The sequence below is a fragment of the Sprattus sprattus genome, assembly GCF_963457725.1.
Source record: "Sprattus sprattus genome assembly, chromosome: 11".
In the NCBI taxonomy this organism is placed as follows: Eukaryota; Metazoa; Chordata; class Actinopteri; order Clupeiformes; family Clupeidae; genus Sprattus; species Sprattus sprattus.
In genome coordinates this window covers 22,622,959-22,640,597 of record NC_137909.1, presented here as the reverse complement: position 1 = coordinate 22,640,597, position 17,639 = coordinate 22,622,959, and the positions used below count along the sequence as shown (strand labels likewise).

The following is a 17,639-nucleotide window of genomic DNA, read 5'->3' as shown; positions in this document are numbered from 1 at the left end:
TGTTGTCGTTGACGTCTCTCCGCAGGAAGAGATCACAGTTAGGACTGTTTTACCTGTGGTACCTCAGTGGTGGATGACTCAAATTGACTCACATTCAAAAAGTGTTTAAAAACTCTCCTTTTAAGACAGCATTTGTCTCGTTAGTTCATTTGTTGTGAGGCTTACTTTATAAATATAATCATAGTTTTGGTTATATTAGTATTGTTATTGATGGTTTTACTTTAAAATGATACTTAACATTGTTTCATAAACTTTACTGCCTTATGCTTATTACTTCATTTTCTCATTGCTGTTTTTACAATTTGTTATCCAATGTTTTGTAAGTCACTTTGGACAAAAGCATCTGCTGAATACCATAACTAACTACTATGTGGCCTACTGTCAATGCATTATAAAGCTGATGATGCTATCCTCAATTTTTGAATTGAGAGACTCTTGAAGTCTTTCATTGGTGGCCCTTTGCAATTGTTCCACTTTTCATTTCAGCCAATAACCTTTTACTAGTTTAGAAAAATATATCAGTCATTGGAGCAATGGAGGGCAACTTGCAAGAGGCTACACACCAGTAAGATCAAACTATATTTTTATGTTGCTGATCATTATAACAAGGTTTGTATCCAACGGTCGTCCCTAATGTCAGCTCTTCCCTTATCCTAAAAGTATATAAGGCACACAGAGTGGTGGCAAAGACATCAAACAAAAACTAAAGCATAAATTCTTATCTCGCATATGGTAAAAAAGCAAATATTTAATGTTCAAACAGCCCTTCAGATGGATATCGAGGGATTTGGATTTATTTACTTGGTTATTTATGCCCTCGTTTTAATTTATTTTGCTGTGATTGGGGGTGGCAGTGATTTCCCAGAGTAATCCAAAATAGCGAAATAACGAAAACATTACCACCAGGGAGTCAGGGAGTCAAAAAGGCTCTGAAAGTGACTGTGCGGTACACTGAGTGTGAGGCACACTGTCTCTTACTGAATAACCAGATAGCATTCAAACACATTTACACTAACCACACTCTGGGAGCTTAAGGCTTCTGTTTATGTTATGTCACTATAAGAGTAATGCATCCAGGCCATAACAGTATTACAGTTTTTTCCAATCGTTTTAGTACATTTTCCTAAACCATGTTCACATTCTCAAAACACTAAACACATTGAGCATACCAGTAGACCATGTGAACCAAACTGTGGATACTTGCCCCTATGCTTAGATACAAATGCTGGCAATGACACCTTCTTCCAAAATTCATGGACACCTGACAGACAGAATTGAGCAACTTTAGTGATTGTATGGGATATTGAGGCCTTTCACAACTCCCGCCAAGTCACAGGGTGGTTTGCAGCGCATCCTAGGATGGTGTCCGTATTCCTGCCGCCCTACTCTCCTTTCCTCAACCCCATTGAGATTTTTTTCTCCGCATGGAGATGGAAGGTCTATGACCACCGCCAGCAGGACCAGGCCTGGATAAGGCATGCGCAAAGATTTTATCCACAATGAATGGCAAGAGAAACCATATGTTACGATGTTGACGAAAATCTGTTGTGTTTGTGATTTGTTTCTTGATCAAATATTACGTAATTTCCCCCAAAAAATCTTATTTTAGGTTTCTGATACAGTAAAACACTAATTAACTGTATTTGAAATTACAGTTAAGTAAATTTACAGCACTTGTCAATTTTGACATCTATTGTGAGAGGGAAACCGACATACTGTATGACCACTGTCAGTAGATTCTTGGCTTGGATTGAAATATTTCAGCATTTTAGAATGATTTGTTTACTGTCATATTACAAACTTTATTACTGTAGTCCAAAGAAGTGTTTGTGTGTGTTTTTTCTCTTTTTTCAATGTAACACTACAGGAAATCTATGCCAAACTGGAGGACACAGCAACATTTTATATATGCAATTGGCAATGCTTCAAGATGTTAGTGTTTTTTAGGTCATTGTGTTCTGAGAGGAAACATGTGTTAAGTTATGGCAGCATTGGTTGTGGTGTGGTTGTTGTAGTGCATTTTGCACCAAAGGTTAATAAATATGCAGAGGTGTGTGTCTCTAAAGCCCACTGTGTTACAGTAAGTAATCAAAAAAGTGACCATGGTATGGGTACGTACATGACCTAAATACTTACACATCAACTGAAGATCAGAATGTTTCTGAATCAGGTCCACAAGACATCATCATCAAGTTTGAAGTCCCAGGTCAGAGATCAGTTTGAAAACCTCTATACCCGGGCCTCCAGGTGATGCAGAAACACATGGAGGGGCCTAGAGCAGGATAGCAGAAGCCGAGGGCAGGAGCCAGGGACGGGGTACAGGACCAAGGGCTTGTGTGTGGGATGAGTGGGGTGGGGGGGTAGGATGAGGCGGGACGATCCCTCTCTCACACCCCCGTCTGAATTAATCAGCGTTATGAAGCCTGCAGAGCATGGGTGAGCACTAAAGCATGTGGCGGCCACTAATGAAGCAATAAAAGTCACGGCAGGAGTGTGAGTGCGTGTGTCTGTGCGTGTGTGTGTGTGTGTGTGTGTGTGTGTGTGTGTGTGTGTGTGTGCGGGTGTGTGTGAATGTGCGTGTGTGTATGTGTGTGTGTACACATTTATTTATATGAAGAGTATGGAGGGGACATTGCAGTGGGGTGGTGTGGAGGTGGAACCATTTGCCAATGAGAGGTTTAAGTGAAGTGTTTGTGTGTGTGTGTGTGTGTGTGTGTGTGTGTGTGTGTGTGTGTGTGTGTGTGTGTGTGTGTGTGTTTGTGTTTACATAGCTGTGTAAATGGAGAGAACTGCGTAGGAAGGACATTAGGCCAGTTTGACCAGTAAAAGGAGATAATTGAGCTGAATCGACCCAACATCTGCCCAGTCGAGAGAGCAGACAAAGTGAGAGAGTCATAACGCCCTTTCACAGGGAGTCCAGGGTAGGGTGAGCAGGGTGTGTACTTATAGAGGGACACAGAAGGAAAGAGAAGGAAGGAATGACAGATATTAAAAGAAAAGGAAGGAGACAGATAGAACAAGAGAGAGAGACAGAGAAAGGGAGAGAGAAAGAGAAAGTCTAAATGTGACATTTCATTAACACATTTTTACATTTCCACCACACCAGTAACATTCCATTATTACTTACTCAAATGCTTAAAAAACTGGTCATCTAACATATTGCCAAACACTAGTGTAGGCCTGCCATAATAACATGGTGATGCCTAAACATAACTCTGTCTCTCCACTCTTCTCCCTCACCATTCTCAGCTTCTCCCTGTAGTCCTCTGCCCCTGCCCTTTGTCTACAACCTAGTCCAGGCCATCCTCACTGATACCTACATTACCCATGGTACCACTGTGTTCCCCCAGTCGGCCTCTCATTAAATCAGGGAAGTGATTTGTCGATGTCAGTCCAGGCCCACGAAACCTATCCCAGGTGCCCCGCAGAGGAGAGTGGAGTAAGGGGGCAGCCATGGTTCTGTTGCCCCCAGGAGGGTGGGGGGCAAGGGGGCATCTTACAGTCTGGTAGACAGCTTGTGAGTGTCTCCCAGTGGCAGCTGGAGCAGGCCCCCCCCCCTAGCCGAAACCGTGCCCACGACCCCCCATCATTCAGTAATACCTCGATGATGGGTTAACATTGAACCCTGATCCCTAAATGCAAAGGGAAAACGAAAACACACCTTTCTCTCCAGATATCGTTCAGCCTCTTCTAGAGAGGCTCAGGGTGGTACACGTGCAAATGTGTGTAAAAGATCATGAAGACATGTACGCCTCAATATATTATACAGTGTGTGTGTGTGTTTTTGTGTGTGTGTGTGTGTGTGTGTGTGTGTGTGTGTGTGTGTGTGTGTGGGTATGTATTCATCTGCTCTCAATATACATAATTATAACAGCATTTTAAAGGCACTTTAATCAAAAAGGGAAAAGGTGGAAATATTGGTTGGGTTTATTCTGCACATGGCACCATAGCTGGTGCTGACTGCTAAATGCTAAATGCCATGTCTGTGCATTTAGACTGACAGGAAAGACAATCTTGGCTGTGAATATTAATGGCAGGTGTAACATGAAATGAAATTCTGTTTCAACGTCACATTAATACTGCACCACGCAACTCTTTCATGTGTGCATAGTGCGTCATTGGCAGATGTTCTCCATCTTTGTCGAGTTCATAATGGTTAACTCCACAACCCCATTCTGTGTTCTATAAACTGCCAGTTAAGCTGCCTTCTTGTCAGGCAGGTGCTCTCCAAAATATGAATCAGATTTGCTAGTGTCAGATGTAGGATTTGAACCAGGTATGACATAATCTTGGAGGACATAAGTGCAGGGAAGACATATTCACATTTAGTCACATGATGGATTAAATGTCGCATTACTGCCGAATGCAAGGGCAAACATGAAACACAATTCACAACACGTATTTCAAACACTTCCATTTGTATACAACTAAATCTCAGTTAAGGAGGCAAACAAAAACAACAACAGACGGCCCGGTGCTAGATGGATTGCGGAAACTTGTAAAATGATGTGAACAGTTTATGGCTTTTGGAGTGAACAGGGCTTGCGGAGGAAGACAGGACTGGTTAGGTGAGAGATATCGTATGGCAGGGCAGGAAATAGGTTACAGACCTGTTGGTGTTAGTTTAGCTGGCCTTAAAGTGAACCGGAGAAGGATGCTGTGTGAATAAGTGTCAGTGATCTGCGGAGCTCTTGTTGGCCTAATTCACTGCTCTAGATACGTGCAGTTAGAGAGAAGAGAAGAGGGGTTGCAGCCTATGACTTTCACACATTATCATCGTACCCGTCGCACCCACCAAAGCACTGCTGCAGGACAGTTGCCCTCTCTGAGGTAGTGTTGAGACACCGTCTTTTAACAATGACAGGTACAGGGCACAGAGGACAGGGGTGGAGGTTGGGGTTGAGCTGGGCTAGGTTGGGCTGGGTTGAGCTGAGTTGAGTTGGGTTGGACTGGTGGCGCTGGGCTGCAGATGTGCCAACTCTCTTGCCCCCCTGTCCCTGCCCCTGTCCCTGTCTCCGCAGCGCTGGGTTGATGGATGGTTGGCGCTCAGAGTCCCTGCCCTCTCGCCTGCCTCCCCATTGGCCCCACTGCTTGTCCCCTCGACCGCTCCGAGCAGATGTCTTCAGTGAACTCTGTCAAGAATTATAAAGCGCACCGGCCAATGACGCAGCCAAGGCTCGGAGGAAAGCATGTGTGTGTGGGCGGTGGAAGGCCAGGGATGTAAAACAGAAAATGGCATGATTCTTCAACTTCAATCAGTTTCTTCCCAAATTGAAATTTGAGCGTTGATGTTTGAATTTGCTTATCTAGAGTGAGGAGAAATTATTTTTTAAATGCCACATGAATGTTACATTGATTTGACATTGACATTGAGTAATCAAATCAAATCAAATCAAACTTTAACTATACAGCGCATTTCATACCAGTAGGTAACACAATGCACTTCACAGAAGGAAGATATGGAACATTGTTTCAGAAGGATATTGAGACTATTTAGGAGATCTTAGAAGCTTCTCCAGTGTAACACTTTAGTGACAGATGCATGAGGCCAGAGTGTCCTTCTGCCAGGTTGGCAATGTCAAGTCATGTATGTCTCACCTTGGTGAATGACAACAATGTACCAGTGTCAGAATTAGAATTAACTGTATATTACACACAAGCAAACACGCACGCACGCACACACACACACACACACACACACACACACACACACACACACACACACACACACACACACACACACACACATACATACATACACACACACACACATACACACACACACACACACATACACACACACATACACACACACACTCACACACACACACACACACACACACACACACACACTCACACACACACACACACACACACACACACACACATACACACACACAAACACATTTTTATCACAAAACCTGTCCATTCATACCCGAAGAAGTAACTTACATGGATGGACATATACAATATGTCCTTCAAGACTGCAGAGTTCCTACACTGAGGTACAGACATGACCTTCCAAATCTCTTCCAAATCACGATGCTTGTGTACGGCAACTGCCAACAGCACAGCTTCCCAGAACAGTCTGCTCTCAGCTTTCCCAATGCCTGCCGGTTCTGCATGCATTCTGTAAAGAACTATGGGCTCCAGAAAGGTGCAATCGAAATAAAATATATTATTATCAAAACCCGAAAAGAAAAAGAAAGAAAAGCCACACCGATGTTGATAATAGTTTGACCTCTTGCTTTATCCAACCTCGTTTTGGTCGTAGCCTTTTCTAATACTGTCTTTTTTTCTTGTTTTGTTTAGCAGTCCAGGCTGTTGTAGGGATCGGTTGAAACTAGAAATTATGGCTGCACTCTCTCAGCCATTCTTGTTCTACTAGCTTGCCAGCTTCAGCAATATGTCTGCCTAGCCTTGTGGAAGACTCCGGTCACGCGCAATGAGTGCATGGGCAGAGTGTACGCGGGTAGGTAGGTAGACCAGCAAAAAGGCCATCCATTTCATTTGGCCCGATTGAAATGCTTGATCTGATGAAAAGTTTTGCTTCTGAGCTCTTGTCTAACATAATGCAATGAAACTCACAGACAACACGTGTGATGGTGTCACGCTACCTTCAAAATGTCCTCTTGTGTCTCAATGGGTCTATTGTGTATCAAGTTAAAGACAGAAGTCGTTCTGTGGGGCAAATATGTAACTTTTTGGACTTCGACTGCACAATTGATGCATTTTGATAGGAGCACAAGTAACAGGTGGTTCTGGCCAGTGATTTCCGATCTACATGGTAGTATAATTATTAGCTGCATGTGTTATATTTACATTATTTTATCAAGTTTTCGAGGAAGAAGGCTGGAGATAATTATAACATGCATTTCATACAATCGGTGCAATTGAAATAGGCCAGCTTCTTTTGTGAAATTGTGTGAAACACTTGGCCTGTAAGTAACTCTCTCACTGACATTTTGGAAACAAACGCTGTTAAGACTACAACTAATCCATCACTGTTTAGGTTTAAATAATGCATGGCTGTTGCTGTACAATTTATAAACATGGTGCAACAAAAGCACTAACTGCAATTAGGTGAAAATTAGAGAAAAAGTAAGGCTCATGTACTTGACTTAGTAGAGTAAATATTGAGACAAGAAGTGTACATTGCATATATGCTAAAATAAAAGCAGTCACTTTTGCCAATTGTTCTGCACAAGGCAAAACAAAAAGTGTTTCAACTGCCCAATCTTTCCTAGTTCAAACTACAGTTCTCCACGTGCAGTTACAAGCTTAGTTCCACACGCTTCATGTCGATGACGTAACTGATGTCAGTTATTGGTGTCCACAATAATTATTTTACTAACGTATTCCCATTCCTGGTTTATATTTGACGTTGTTAACTGTCTACTTATAATTGCCAAATACACCATTAAAATGCCCACTTAGAAAGGAGCAAGCAAAGAGAATCCACACACCTGCAGAGAAGCTGCACTTATATTACTATGCTAGTGTTGTAGGGAGGGATTATGGTGTATGCTTTACATAGACCAAGTAACAGAGGATTAGAGCGATAATTATGCACTCTAAAGACCTACTTCAAACTGGATTTGAACCCATTACTACCTAGCTACAAGCTGTAGATGAAAGCTAATATACATCTCAGCCACAAAGTTGACAAAAGTATTGTGTTTATTTGTAAATTCCAGAATAGACAACTGTTTAACGTAAATATGTATAAGCTTGTAAAAGTTAACTGAATGCAGACAGCAATTTTACGAGGTAAGCGTAACAACTTAATCTGCTAGATGACCTAGGAATTCGGAAAAAAAGATTCATGGTTGAATTTGAGGTACCCCAAGTCTCAGTGAATTGCCCCTCATTAAAATGCTTAGGTGTGCCGCCAGTGGTGTAGTCCAGGGTATACGCAGGTTTACGGAGTATACCCACTTATTTTTCAGTCAGCATTGCGTATACCCTGTAGCGAAGGGAGAACGTGGTTACCCAACCCGGACTCGAACCCGGGTCAACGGGGTGCCAAACATGCGCTCTGACCGCCACACCAAAGAGCGCGGCTCAATGGCGTGGCAGCCAGAGAGCATATTCACCTGTAGGGACGATCACATCGTCACATACCAACTTCTCAAAACAGGGAGTTTATCCTGTGGCATATGGGCTCCTTAAAAAATAAATAAGAGTATACCCACTTCTCCAGGGACCCCTACACCACTGTGTGCCGGTATAGTTTTGGGGGGGAATCTACAGGTGTTAGTTTAACGATGCATCGTACCCCTGTGTGTGCAGGATAGGTCACACATGTGACACATATATTTCCCATTTTGTCTGTTTCCATACAATACCAAAAAAAGATATTGTATAGATTTTCCTCTGTGTAATATGATATTTCTGATGTGCTGCTTTTTCAATGCAGACTTGTTTTTATGTCATGCCTACAAAGCTCATTGAATTGAATGGAGGGAGTGATGGGATACAGAGAGAGAGAGAGAGAGAGAGTGAGAGAGAGAGTGAGAGAGAGAGAGAGAGAGAGAGAGAGAGAGAGAGAGAGAGAGAGGGGGGGGGTGGCTGCATGATGGATTTAATCAGTAGTAGTTTGCAGAGCCAGTCAGCTGGGTCAGTTCTTGCGGCTGGGCCCTTCCTCGGAGGCCTGGGCGGTGTGGACAGCCCACTCCGTTTGAGGGGAAACACTCAAAGACGAGCCACAGCTCCAACTCCCCTGCTGGCCACCCCCTGGAGAGGAAATAAGGGAGGAGTGGAAGGAGAAAAAAAATGAAAGAATGAAAGAGAAAAAGTGGAAGAGAGAGACAGGCTTGCCTGGAAGCGTGGCACCATGGGAACACGGGTGACCACTGTCTAACCCTGCCCACCCTGCTCAGGGCTGTCCGAAGATATGAGGTTTGCTTTCCGCAAACGTGCCTGCACACACACACACGCACAAACACACACACACAAACACACACACACACACACATACACACACACACACACACACTGTACTCAAACTCTCTCTCACACACACACACAACGAGTTGCGCACTCTTTCCCTCGAGCAATCCACAACCTCCCCCCTTCTCCCTTCAAACACTCACCGACCAGCTCCCACCCCGCTATGGCTAGGCCTCCAATTAAATCAAAAGTGGTTTGTTTTTATTGGTCTTTTGCGCTGACAAGTGGACTATCATCCTGATGGCTCTACCTGTCAGTGAGCGAGTGAAAATCCTCACTTGACAATGCCCAATGCTTCCAATTAGGGGAGAATCAGACTCCTGCCGCGTTGGCTCTCTCTATCCGCCCTCCCCCAAGACCATCCCTTCCCTCCTTCACTGCACGACCCCCCACCCCCCGCCCCAACACACATACACACACTGCACCCCCTCCGCGTACAGGCATACACATACACACCACCTCACCATCCTCCTCCTCCTCCTCCCCAGCTCCCTGCCTGCTCTGCTCACAGACCCACACTGAGAGAGAAGTGGCTGGTCTTTCCCTAGCCTCCTCTCCTGTTTCAGAGAAATTATATGTATCATGCATATATGAATAGAGTCTATATAGACTCTCTCTCTCTCTCTCTCTGTCACACACACACACACACACACACACACACACACACACACACACACATTCCATTTTCCTGCCGTTTTTTTTCCCCTGCTAGGTATGTCTCCCCTGCAAATTACTGACACAAAACGGGGTGTAGCGCCGGTGTCGCGGGCCGCTGCGGGCTGGCGGTCCGGGCGCTGTCAGGTTTAATGAGGCGATGAAGGTTTACTCCTGCTGCATGCATGTGCTAGAGTCTTTCTTGTGTGACAGCTGACGGGAAAATGTGAGTGTTAACCTTATAAAAGATTCAGCGGATCTCATTATTTTCTGTCAAGTCTCGTACCTGATGGCTTTAAGGTGCGCGGATTTGCATCCCTGACTGGTCCGGGTTGCATCCATATATTTTTTTCCCCCAACAAACAGTGTTTGTTTGTTGTCTAAAGTCATCCATTTTTCTTATGAAATAATCTTTTCTCGTCTTTTTGGCGATGTGTGTTTTGTCGATGTTTCAAAGACAGAGATGCCAAAGTGTACCAGAAACAGGGCATTTTTATTTGTGCAAAACAAACGTGAAAATATAATAAACATGTACAGTGAATACAAATACATGGAAAGCTGTTAGTAACTCTGGGTTGGTTTTTGAGGTCGGGGCATCAAACGCTGAACCCCTTTTCACGTGGTCTGCAATTCGCACTGAAGACAAAGCTAATCAGGCTACTGATTTCAGTAATAAATCACAAAAAGAACATATCACCAATGAAACCGTCTAACATGAAAAATCGTACACATTCCTCCCTCCTCTCTTCACGATTATGTTTGCATACGAGTGCAGGTTATTGCCTGCTTTAATAGGATAGCATATGCTTTCTCCTCTGCATAAAATCAAGGCGGATTGAGACCATTAGCGATGCGCACACTGATCAAATCAACCTTGAGAAATGACACCAAGTCTCGAAACAACCTGAAAAAAAACTCTCCTATTTACTTTCCTTAGTTTGTTACAAATGATACCACTAAATTAAATGTAGAACAATGTAGTTTTCTTTTGTAAATCAATTTATCATCCATCGAAAGCATCTTTGCATGACTCCTGGTGTGTGTGATTAGATCTAGGTTGGGAATTACATGCAACATGATAAAACAAGCCGCACGGGGAACCACTAGATTGAACCTGCACGTCCGTTTTTTTTCTCCAAACGTACAGCATTAGCCTACTTCCCCACCCAGGCCATGTACAAATGTATGGTTCTGTACATTGGGCATTTACAGACATCAGTGTTCAGTTGTGGGGGCACTTAAGCTCAATATCAGTCAAATTATCTGTCAAGGAAGTTTTTACATCAACTTCAAAAAACGAAACATTTAAGTTGCACACACTACAGCAACGGTCTTGCCGAAATATAAATTATATGCACACCAAAATTAACAGGATGTTTTATGTCAGCGTTAATACCAATCAACTAAACTAACATAGACTATTTTCCTAGAGGGTCAAAAGCAAGCAAAAAAAGTACAAGCTGTTTGCCAGTTCTACTGCATATTCCCATGAGCAGTTTAGTCTCAAATCAGAGGCCTTGAAGGGTGGTTGACGATGGCGTGTCACCTAGGATGAACTTGGTCAAATATTCATGTATTACTCTCTCAATGTTCCAACTTATCAAATCTTTGTGAATGAAATACAATCGTAAATTACATCACGAATTGCTACGAATTAATCAGGGAGCTTAAAACGCTTGCAAAGAAATACCAAACCCTAACATCCGCAGTGCAATCGTAAATTATAAACTTAAGTGAGAACACATTGCTCCCCGTCTCTTCCCCCGCCTCGTTGTGACAGCTTGCAGCCGCATCGAGACCCCTGGGGAGCGGGGCGCGGATTCACTAACCTGCCGGTGTCTACAACCCAATAGCGCCTCCAATCTGGTGTTCTGATGGGGGGCTCGATTATTGTGCCCTGTCGGGAGTCACGAGGGGCTAACTGTTCGGAGGAGAGACATGGAGGAGAAGACAATAGTATTTCATGCGTGTTAAAGTTTTGCGTCACGCCGCGCTTTCAGAAAGCGCCGTGACACTCTTATTGCTCATTAGCTCTGCCTCTGCTCCTATTAGACTCGTATTATGAGCTAAACGAGGCGTTCTCTCGATTATCTGACTGCACGCGTTCTGCAAAGCCAGGTTAAAGCTGTCAGGACGGTCCAAAAATAGTGGAGAACGTGAAGAGTGGAAAAAAGTGTGTGAAGGTTTTTAATGCTATAGATATGTGCAGGTTTTTAATGCTATAGATATGTGCAGGTTTGTAATGCTGTTTAAGACTTTATTGAGAGTTATTGATTGACATGTTGAAATGGACATTGGTTTATAACCACTACAGGCTTTATGGTTTTATTCATTCAGCAAAAAAATAGTTTTTGCACAAACAGTTTATAAAACACTAAAAATCACTTGCTTTACAATAATAACAATACTACTACTACTACTACTACTACTAATAATAATAATAATAATAATAATCACCATAATATCAATAATCATAATAATGATATTCTTAAATGTGTATTTATTTTATTAACAAGAAAACAAATTATATTACATGATCAATACTCCTAAAAAAATAATTATGTTATGCAACCAGCGCACAACAAAGACTTAAACAAAAATCAAGGGTGTGGATGAAGTTTTGAATTTTGACAGAACATGATCGAGCTCACACAGTGGGCAAGGAACGACCAGCTAGCGTCCCATAATAAGACTTTTATCAGCCTCATCAATGATGTAATGAAAGCAAACAGTGTGAAAATTGCCTGTAAACAGTTGGATCTGAGTCTCCTAATGAATTCAGTGTCTTTTAATCAGCGTGAAGGGACGACGAGGGAGGGGGTTTGGGCGTGGGGGGTCCAGTTTTCCTCTCTGCGAGCCAGTCAACACCCAAAAATACCCCTCAGCCAATAGAGGCCAGCCGCTGGGGACTCACGTGGACGAGGCGCCCTTAAAAACCCAGTAACGGAGTTTTTCCACAACTTCATTTTCGAGGCTTTCCCTCCTTCGCACCTCGAAGCCTAAGTCCCCCCCAATGTGTCTGTTTAACCTGCATTACCTCATTTCTAAGTCGTTTCTCTCGCATCGGCTTTTTCGCTCTCTTTCTGTCTCTCTTGTTCTCCCTTTCGCCAGTCCAATTCTGTGGCTGGCATTGCATCACTTAGTTGATACAGAATGATCTTCGCTACTCCAGCCAACTGTAGAAGCCCCAGTGACAGCAGCGACTTCCACTGAACTGATGAAAATTTCAACAATTGTTTCTTCAGTCTGCTCAACTCCAGGTAGTCAGTATAGCGTTGTCCTTGGTGCTGAAATCAACTCATTTACGCCGCTCGGCTGTCAAGGGTGGTGCTATTCGAAGTGCTGTATAACTTGTGAATGTTAGCGTGGTGTCTGGCTAGTACGATCCATTTGATGCTGATTCAAAATTAACGACGTCGAGACACATTCAGAAAGAAAAACTGGATCCAAACAAATCAATTAAATTCGCCAACTGAGAATATCTTCCAGCGGTATCGATTTTTGTAGGGCGAGGAAACGAACATATCTGGAGACGGGGTCGATTTCTTCTTCAACTGCTTTAACCTCGTTAACCTGGTGAGTTTTTTTTTTCTGTGTGTGTTCAGTTACATGAAAATATATCTGGAACAAGAAACTTTCTGAAAGAGTGGATTTTCGGTGGAATTTCTTCCTGGATACGTTACGGTTAATTTGTAGGCTTTTCCTGCCCTACGCTATTCAAGCTGAACTTGCCTGAATCTCAATGATAGTCTGAGCTCGGGGCTTCGACGAAGCGTTGCTTAACTATGGAGCCGTCTTCTAACGGATCCAGTTTTGGGATCGACTCGCTACTCTCACACAGACCCGGCTCTCCGGTCATGTCGAAAGGGGACAGCCTTGTCGGGGAATGCCGTTCTCCGCTGGAGTTCAGCCCACGGTCTGACTTGGAAAGCGGATGCTCGTCTCCCCCTTCACCGAGGCGGGAATGCGGAGATGAGGCAGCCCAGCGACAGGGTCACGCACTCGGGCTGCCGGCCCATCTCCAACACGGCCAGATCTCTGCCGGTTCGCAGCCTCGGACTGTCACCTCATCTTTCCTTATTAGAGACATTTTAGGTGACTGCAAACCGCTGGCCGCGTGTGCGCCATACTCAAGCAACGGCCACCCAACTCAAGAAGGGGGCCGACTGGTCTCTAAACTTGCAGACGACTTAATTGAGAAGATACACAGTAACTCATCATCAGACAGCGAATACAAAGGTAAGGCGAAAAAGAAACATTTTCTTTTCATGTTTTGCAAAGATAATACACGATGACTGAAGAGGGAAATAGTAAATTGTTTTTTTTTTAATGGTGGGTTATGGTGGTTAATAAATTGCTTTTGTTCACGAGTGTTCATGAAGCCGGAACTTTTCCAAATGGTTAAAAATGAAATATAAATGTTCTTAGATTAAATAATATATATCCTTCAGTGTTGTAAAGGTTTATTTCGCAGGAGTTAATTAAAGTAGTTTAATAGCCTAATACCAGAACTAACGTAGGCTATAGGCCAGTGTGCCACATTTCTTCATTGTTAAAAACTAGACATTCCTTCTGTTTCAGCTTGCTGAGTTGTTTGTTAACTAAGATTACATTTTTTTTAAATTAACAACACCCTTGACATTAAAGGACAATATTTCCATTGTTGATCAGAAACGTCAAAGAAGTTTGTAGGTTGATTTGTAGGCTGAAAGTGTCAGTTCCCGAAGTGCCTGCGTTTTCGTCATATCTCATAAAAGCGCGTGTTTGGGCCACGAGGTGAAGACAGGGATGATAAAGCATGCGAGAGCTTCGCCTCCAGACACATGTCATCAAAGATCTGTCTAACTCACAGCCTGTCACATTAATAGCACCTGGCATTTTCATTAAACATTTAATGAGGCGCAGGCCACTTATTCATAGGCCAATTACCAGCATCAACATGTTGTAATGTTCTCTATAAACAAAAAAAGGCTTATGATTATAATTGCTGTAATTACAAGCATGCTTTTGTGAGAATTAATTCGATTAGGAACAATAAAATACATTTTCTACCAGGGATTACACTGGTGCACATATCTTTTTAGATTCTGGGGGCAATCTCAATCATTTTACAGTTTCTTATTGAAATAAATGGTGCTCTGAAAATGTATATTTGTAACATTAATGGTAACACGAAACCGCAGTCCCTAAGCCAATTTACAGGGTTCAAACTCCAGGGTCACTGCCTATGGGCAATATAGTTTTGCGAGTGCAGTTCTTAAAACAGTTTCAGAAAATCACCCATCTCTATCCGATTTTAAAGCCCTTGTAAGGACTCTGGACGCCGCTTTGATTTCGCTGATCCCGCCTCCTAATATTGCTGGGATTTGATGCAATTTGTCCCTGTGCTAATCAGATTTGTAACGCGAAGAGCCGGTTCGCTCTTTATTTCGCCCTTATCCAGGCCACTGTGAAGTCTCTGCCGTCTCGGTTGAAAGATTCCCTTCCCTTGCGGCTCAATTAACCGGATTATTGTGCTCCTTGTGAGACGCTTCAACTATTCAACTGGCAAGATCTCTTGCTTCGCGTCCTTCTCTTTTTTAGGGGTTCAGAGAGAATAGATGTGTTTTCCCTTGGATTAGCTGAAAAAGAGGGCGAATTAGATATCAGGCCACAACCACCAACAAACAGCCACCAGGCATCAGAAGCAAGCTCTTCTGTAGACCTTGACAGAACATATCCAATTACCTCTTATAAAACATTGAATCAAATTGATTTTTCCCAAAAAAATATTTTAGAATACATAATCAAGGAAATGTTGGCCTATTTTAATGAAGAAATATAATGGTGATGAAATATTTCAAATATCAACATTTTTCAAATCATGAACCACTTTTCTAAGTTGAGACTTTAATTATGATAAAGGGGGAAAAAACGTTCTGCTGTGCATAATTGATACGTTTCTGATAAAACTCCATTCATGTTTTCAGTTAAAGAAGAGGGCGACAGAGAGATTTCGAGCAGCAGGGACAGCTCGCAGATGCGCCTGAAGAAGCCCCGGAAGGCGCGCACCGCCTTCACCGACCATCAACTGGCCCAGCTCGAGCGCAGCTTCGAGCGCCAAAAATACCTGAGCGTGCAAGACCGCATGGAGCTGGCAGCCTCGCTAAATCTCACCGACACACAGGTGAAAACCTGGTACCAGAACAGGAGGTGAGCACATATTAAATAAAGGTTCATTTAAATACTGTTGTGCGACACAAAAATAAGTGACAAACTCGCCCGAGACAGACAATATAAAGGTCTGATTGGCAGGTTAAAAAAGAGAGGAAGTGTTTGCCCGTTCTCCATTTAGCAGACTGATGACTCGTGTCAAGTCAAAACACACAATTCTCAAAGGTGACAAGGGAAATCACATCGAGAAGAGTTTATATATTACAGAAGGGACAAAGGCAGGTGCAATTTTTATTTTTAGAAGAAAGAATAGTTTTTTTGTTGGTGACTGCTTTCCTCTTTTCCAAACATCTGGAATACATTGCAAACATGCTAAGAATACTTATAATGTATAATGGGTTGTTTACAATATGTGTCTTATTTATTGAGACATCAGTGAAAATGAATCAGAATTTGTCTGGGGAACGGTAAAATGTGGTCAACTAACCAAAGGTCCACAAATGTGTTAGTATTTTAGGTCCGCTGAATGTGTCTAAATCATTCTTTTCATTTAAAAATAAAAACGTAAACGACTAGATGGTGCTCAATGTCTTTTTTCACGACATTCAGAACCTTACAAGATGGATCACGTAGGCTATATACAAACAACAATTGCTGACATAAATTATAAATCAGTGTAGATAGTCTTTATGAATAATTAAAGTTTTGTCATATACCTTCACAATTATTAATATTATCTATAATTTACTAGAAAAGGCTTGTCTCTATTTATTACATCAGTGTAAATAACGACCAAAATAGGCCATGTCAGTGATTTTAATATGTAGCCTAAATTTATAACAATAAAGAATTGGGTCTGTAAGAAATATTAATAAACGTCAGGAAATTGATGCTTACAAGAGAATCTGTAATGTATTTATTAGTGTGTACCAATAGACAGGTCACATATTAAACATTTGCTCTCTGATAAGCAGTGATTATGTGGGGTAGGCTATAAGTTGTTTCAAGTTCACGTTTAAATTCTTAGTTTAGAAAGATGAGTTCTCTAATGTTGATATGGCAATACAATTAACACGGCTGTTCTTTCTTTGAAAAGGACCAAGTGGAAGAGACAAACGGCGGTGGGACTCGAACTGTTAGCGGAAGCTGGAAACTACTCTGCTCTGCAAAGGATGTTTCCTTCTCCATACTTCTACCCACAGAGTTTGATGTCCAACTTGGATCCCGGGGCGGCGCTGTATCTGTACAGAGGACCCTCGGCTCCTCCACCGTCTCTGCAACGACCTCTCGTCCCACGGATTCTTCTACACGGTCTTCAGGGCGGAAGCGAGCCACCGCCGAGCTTAAACTCCCTCTCTGGCGTGCTGTCGCGGGCCACGCAGCCACGATGAGCCGGACACACTGGACTCACATAAAAGTCGGCAGCTTGGAACTCCACGAACAATAGAAAAACAGTGAGGAAGAAACAAAATCTATAACTGATGACCTATGAATCAAGTCATGTCTTTCAAAAAGCCACAAAGAACATTTGGACTGAATAATTGAATAATGTTCATTAGGCCTATTTATTATTTATTTATTTTCCCCGATGTATTTATCTTGGATATATATTTATATATTGTTTACCCTCAGATCTTCCTTGTAGGACAGTAAAAGCAACACAGCAACTTCGACAAGGGCGCAATAATGTTGCTGTCACTTGAATCTTAAGATATCAGGAACCATTTTCTTTACCCAAGTATTATTATTATTATTATATTGCCGGGATTTTACAATTGAATTGAATACAACTGTAGGCCTATTTCCTTTTTTGCCTCTAAATCGAGCCATTCCGTTCATTTCAGGACTCACAGGCATCTCAAATTAATTTCTACTAGGAC

General features: G+C 42.5%; 1 protein-coding gene across 1 annotated transcript; it reads left to right on the top strand.

Moving 5' to 3' along the window:
- Positions 1–13,391: 13,391 nt before the first annotated feature.
- barhl1b (BarH-like homeobox 1b) lies at positions 13,392–17,150 on the top strand (the record flags this gene model as incomplete). Its single annotated transcript, XM_080846994.1, has 3 exons — positions 13,392–13,845; positions 15,576–15,798; positions 16,856–17,150. 3 exons carry the CDS (start codon positions 13,392–13,394, stop codon positions 17,148–17,150), a joined length of 972 nt encoding a protein of 323 aa, XP_080703120.1.
- Positions 17,151–17,639: the final 489 nt, after the last annotated feature.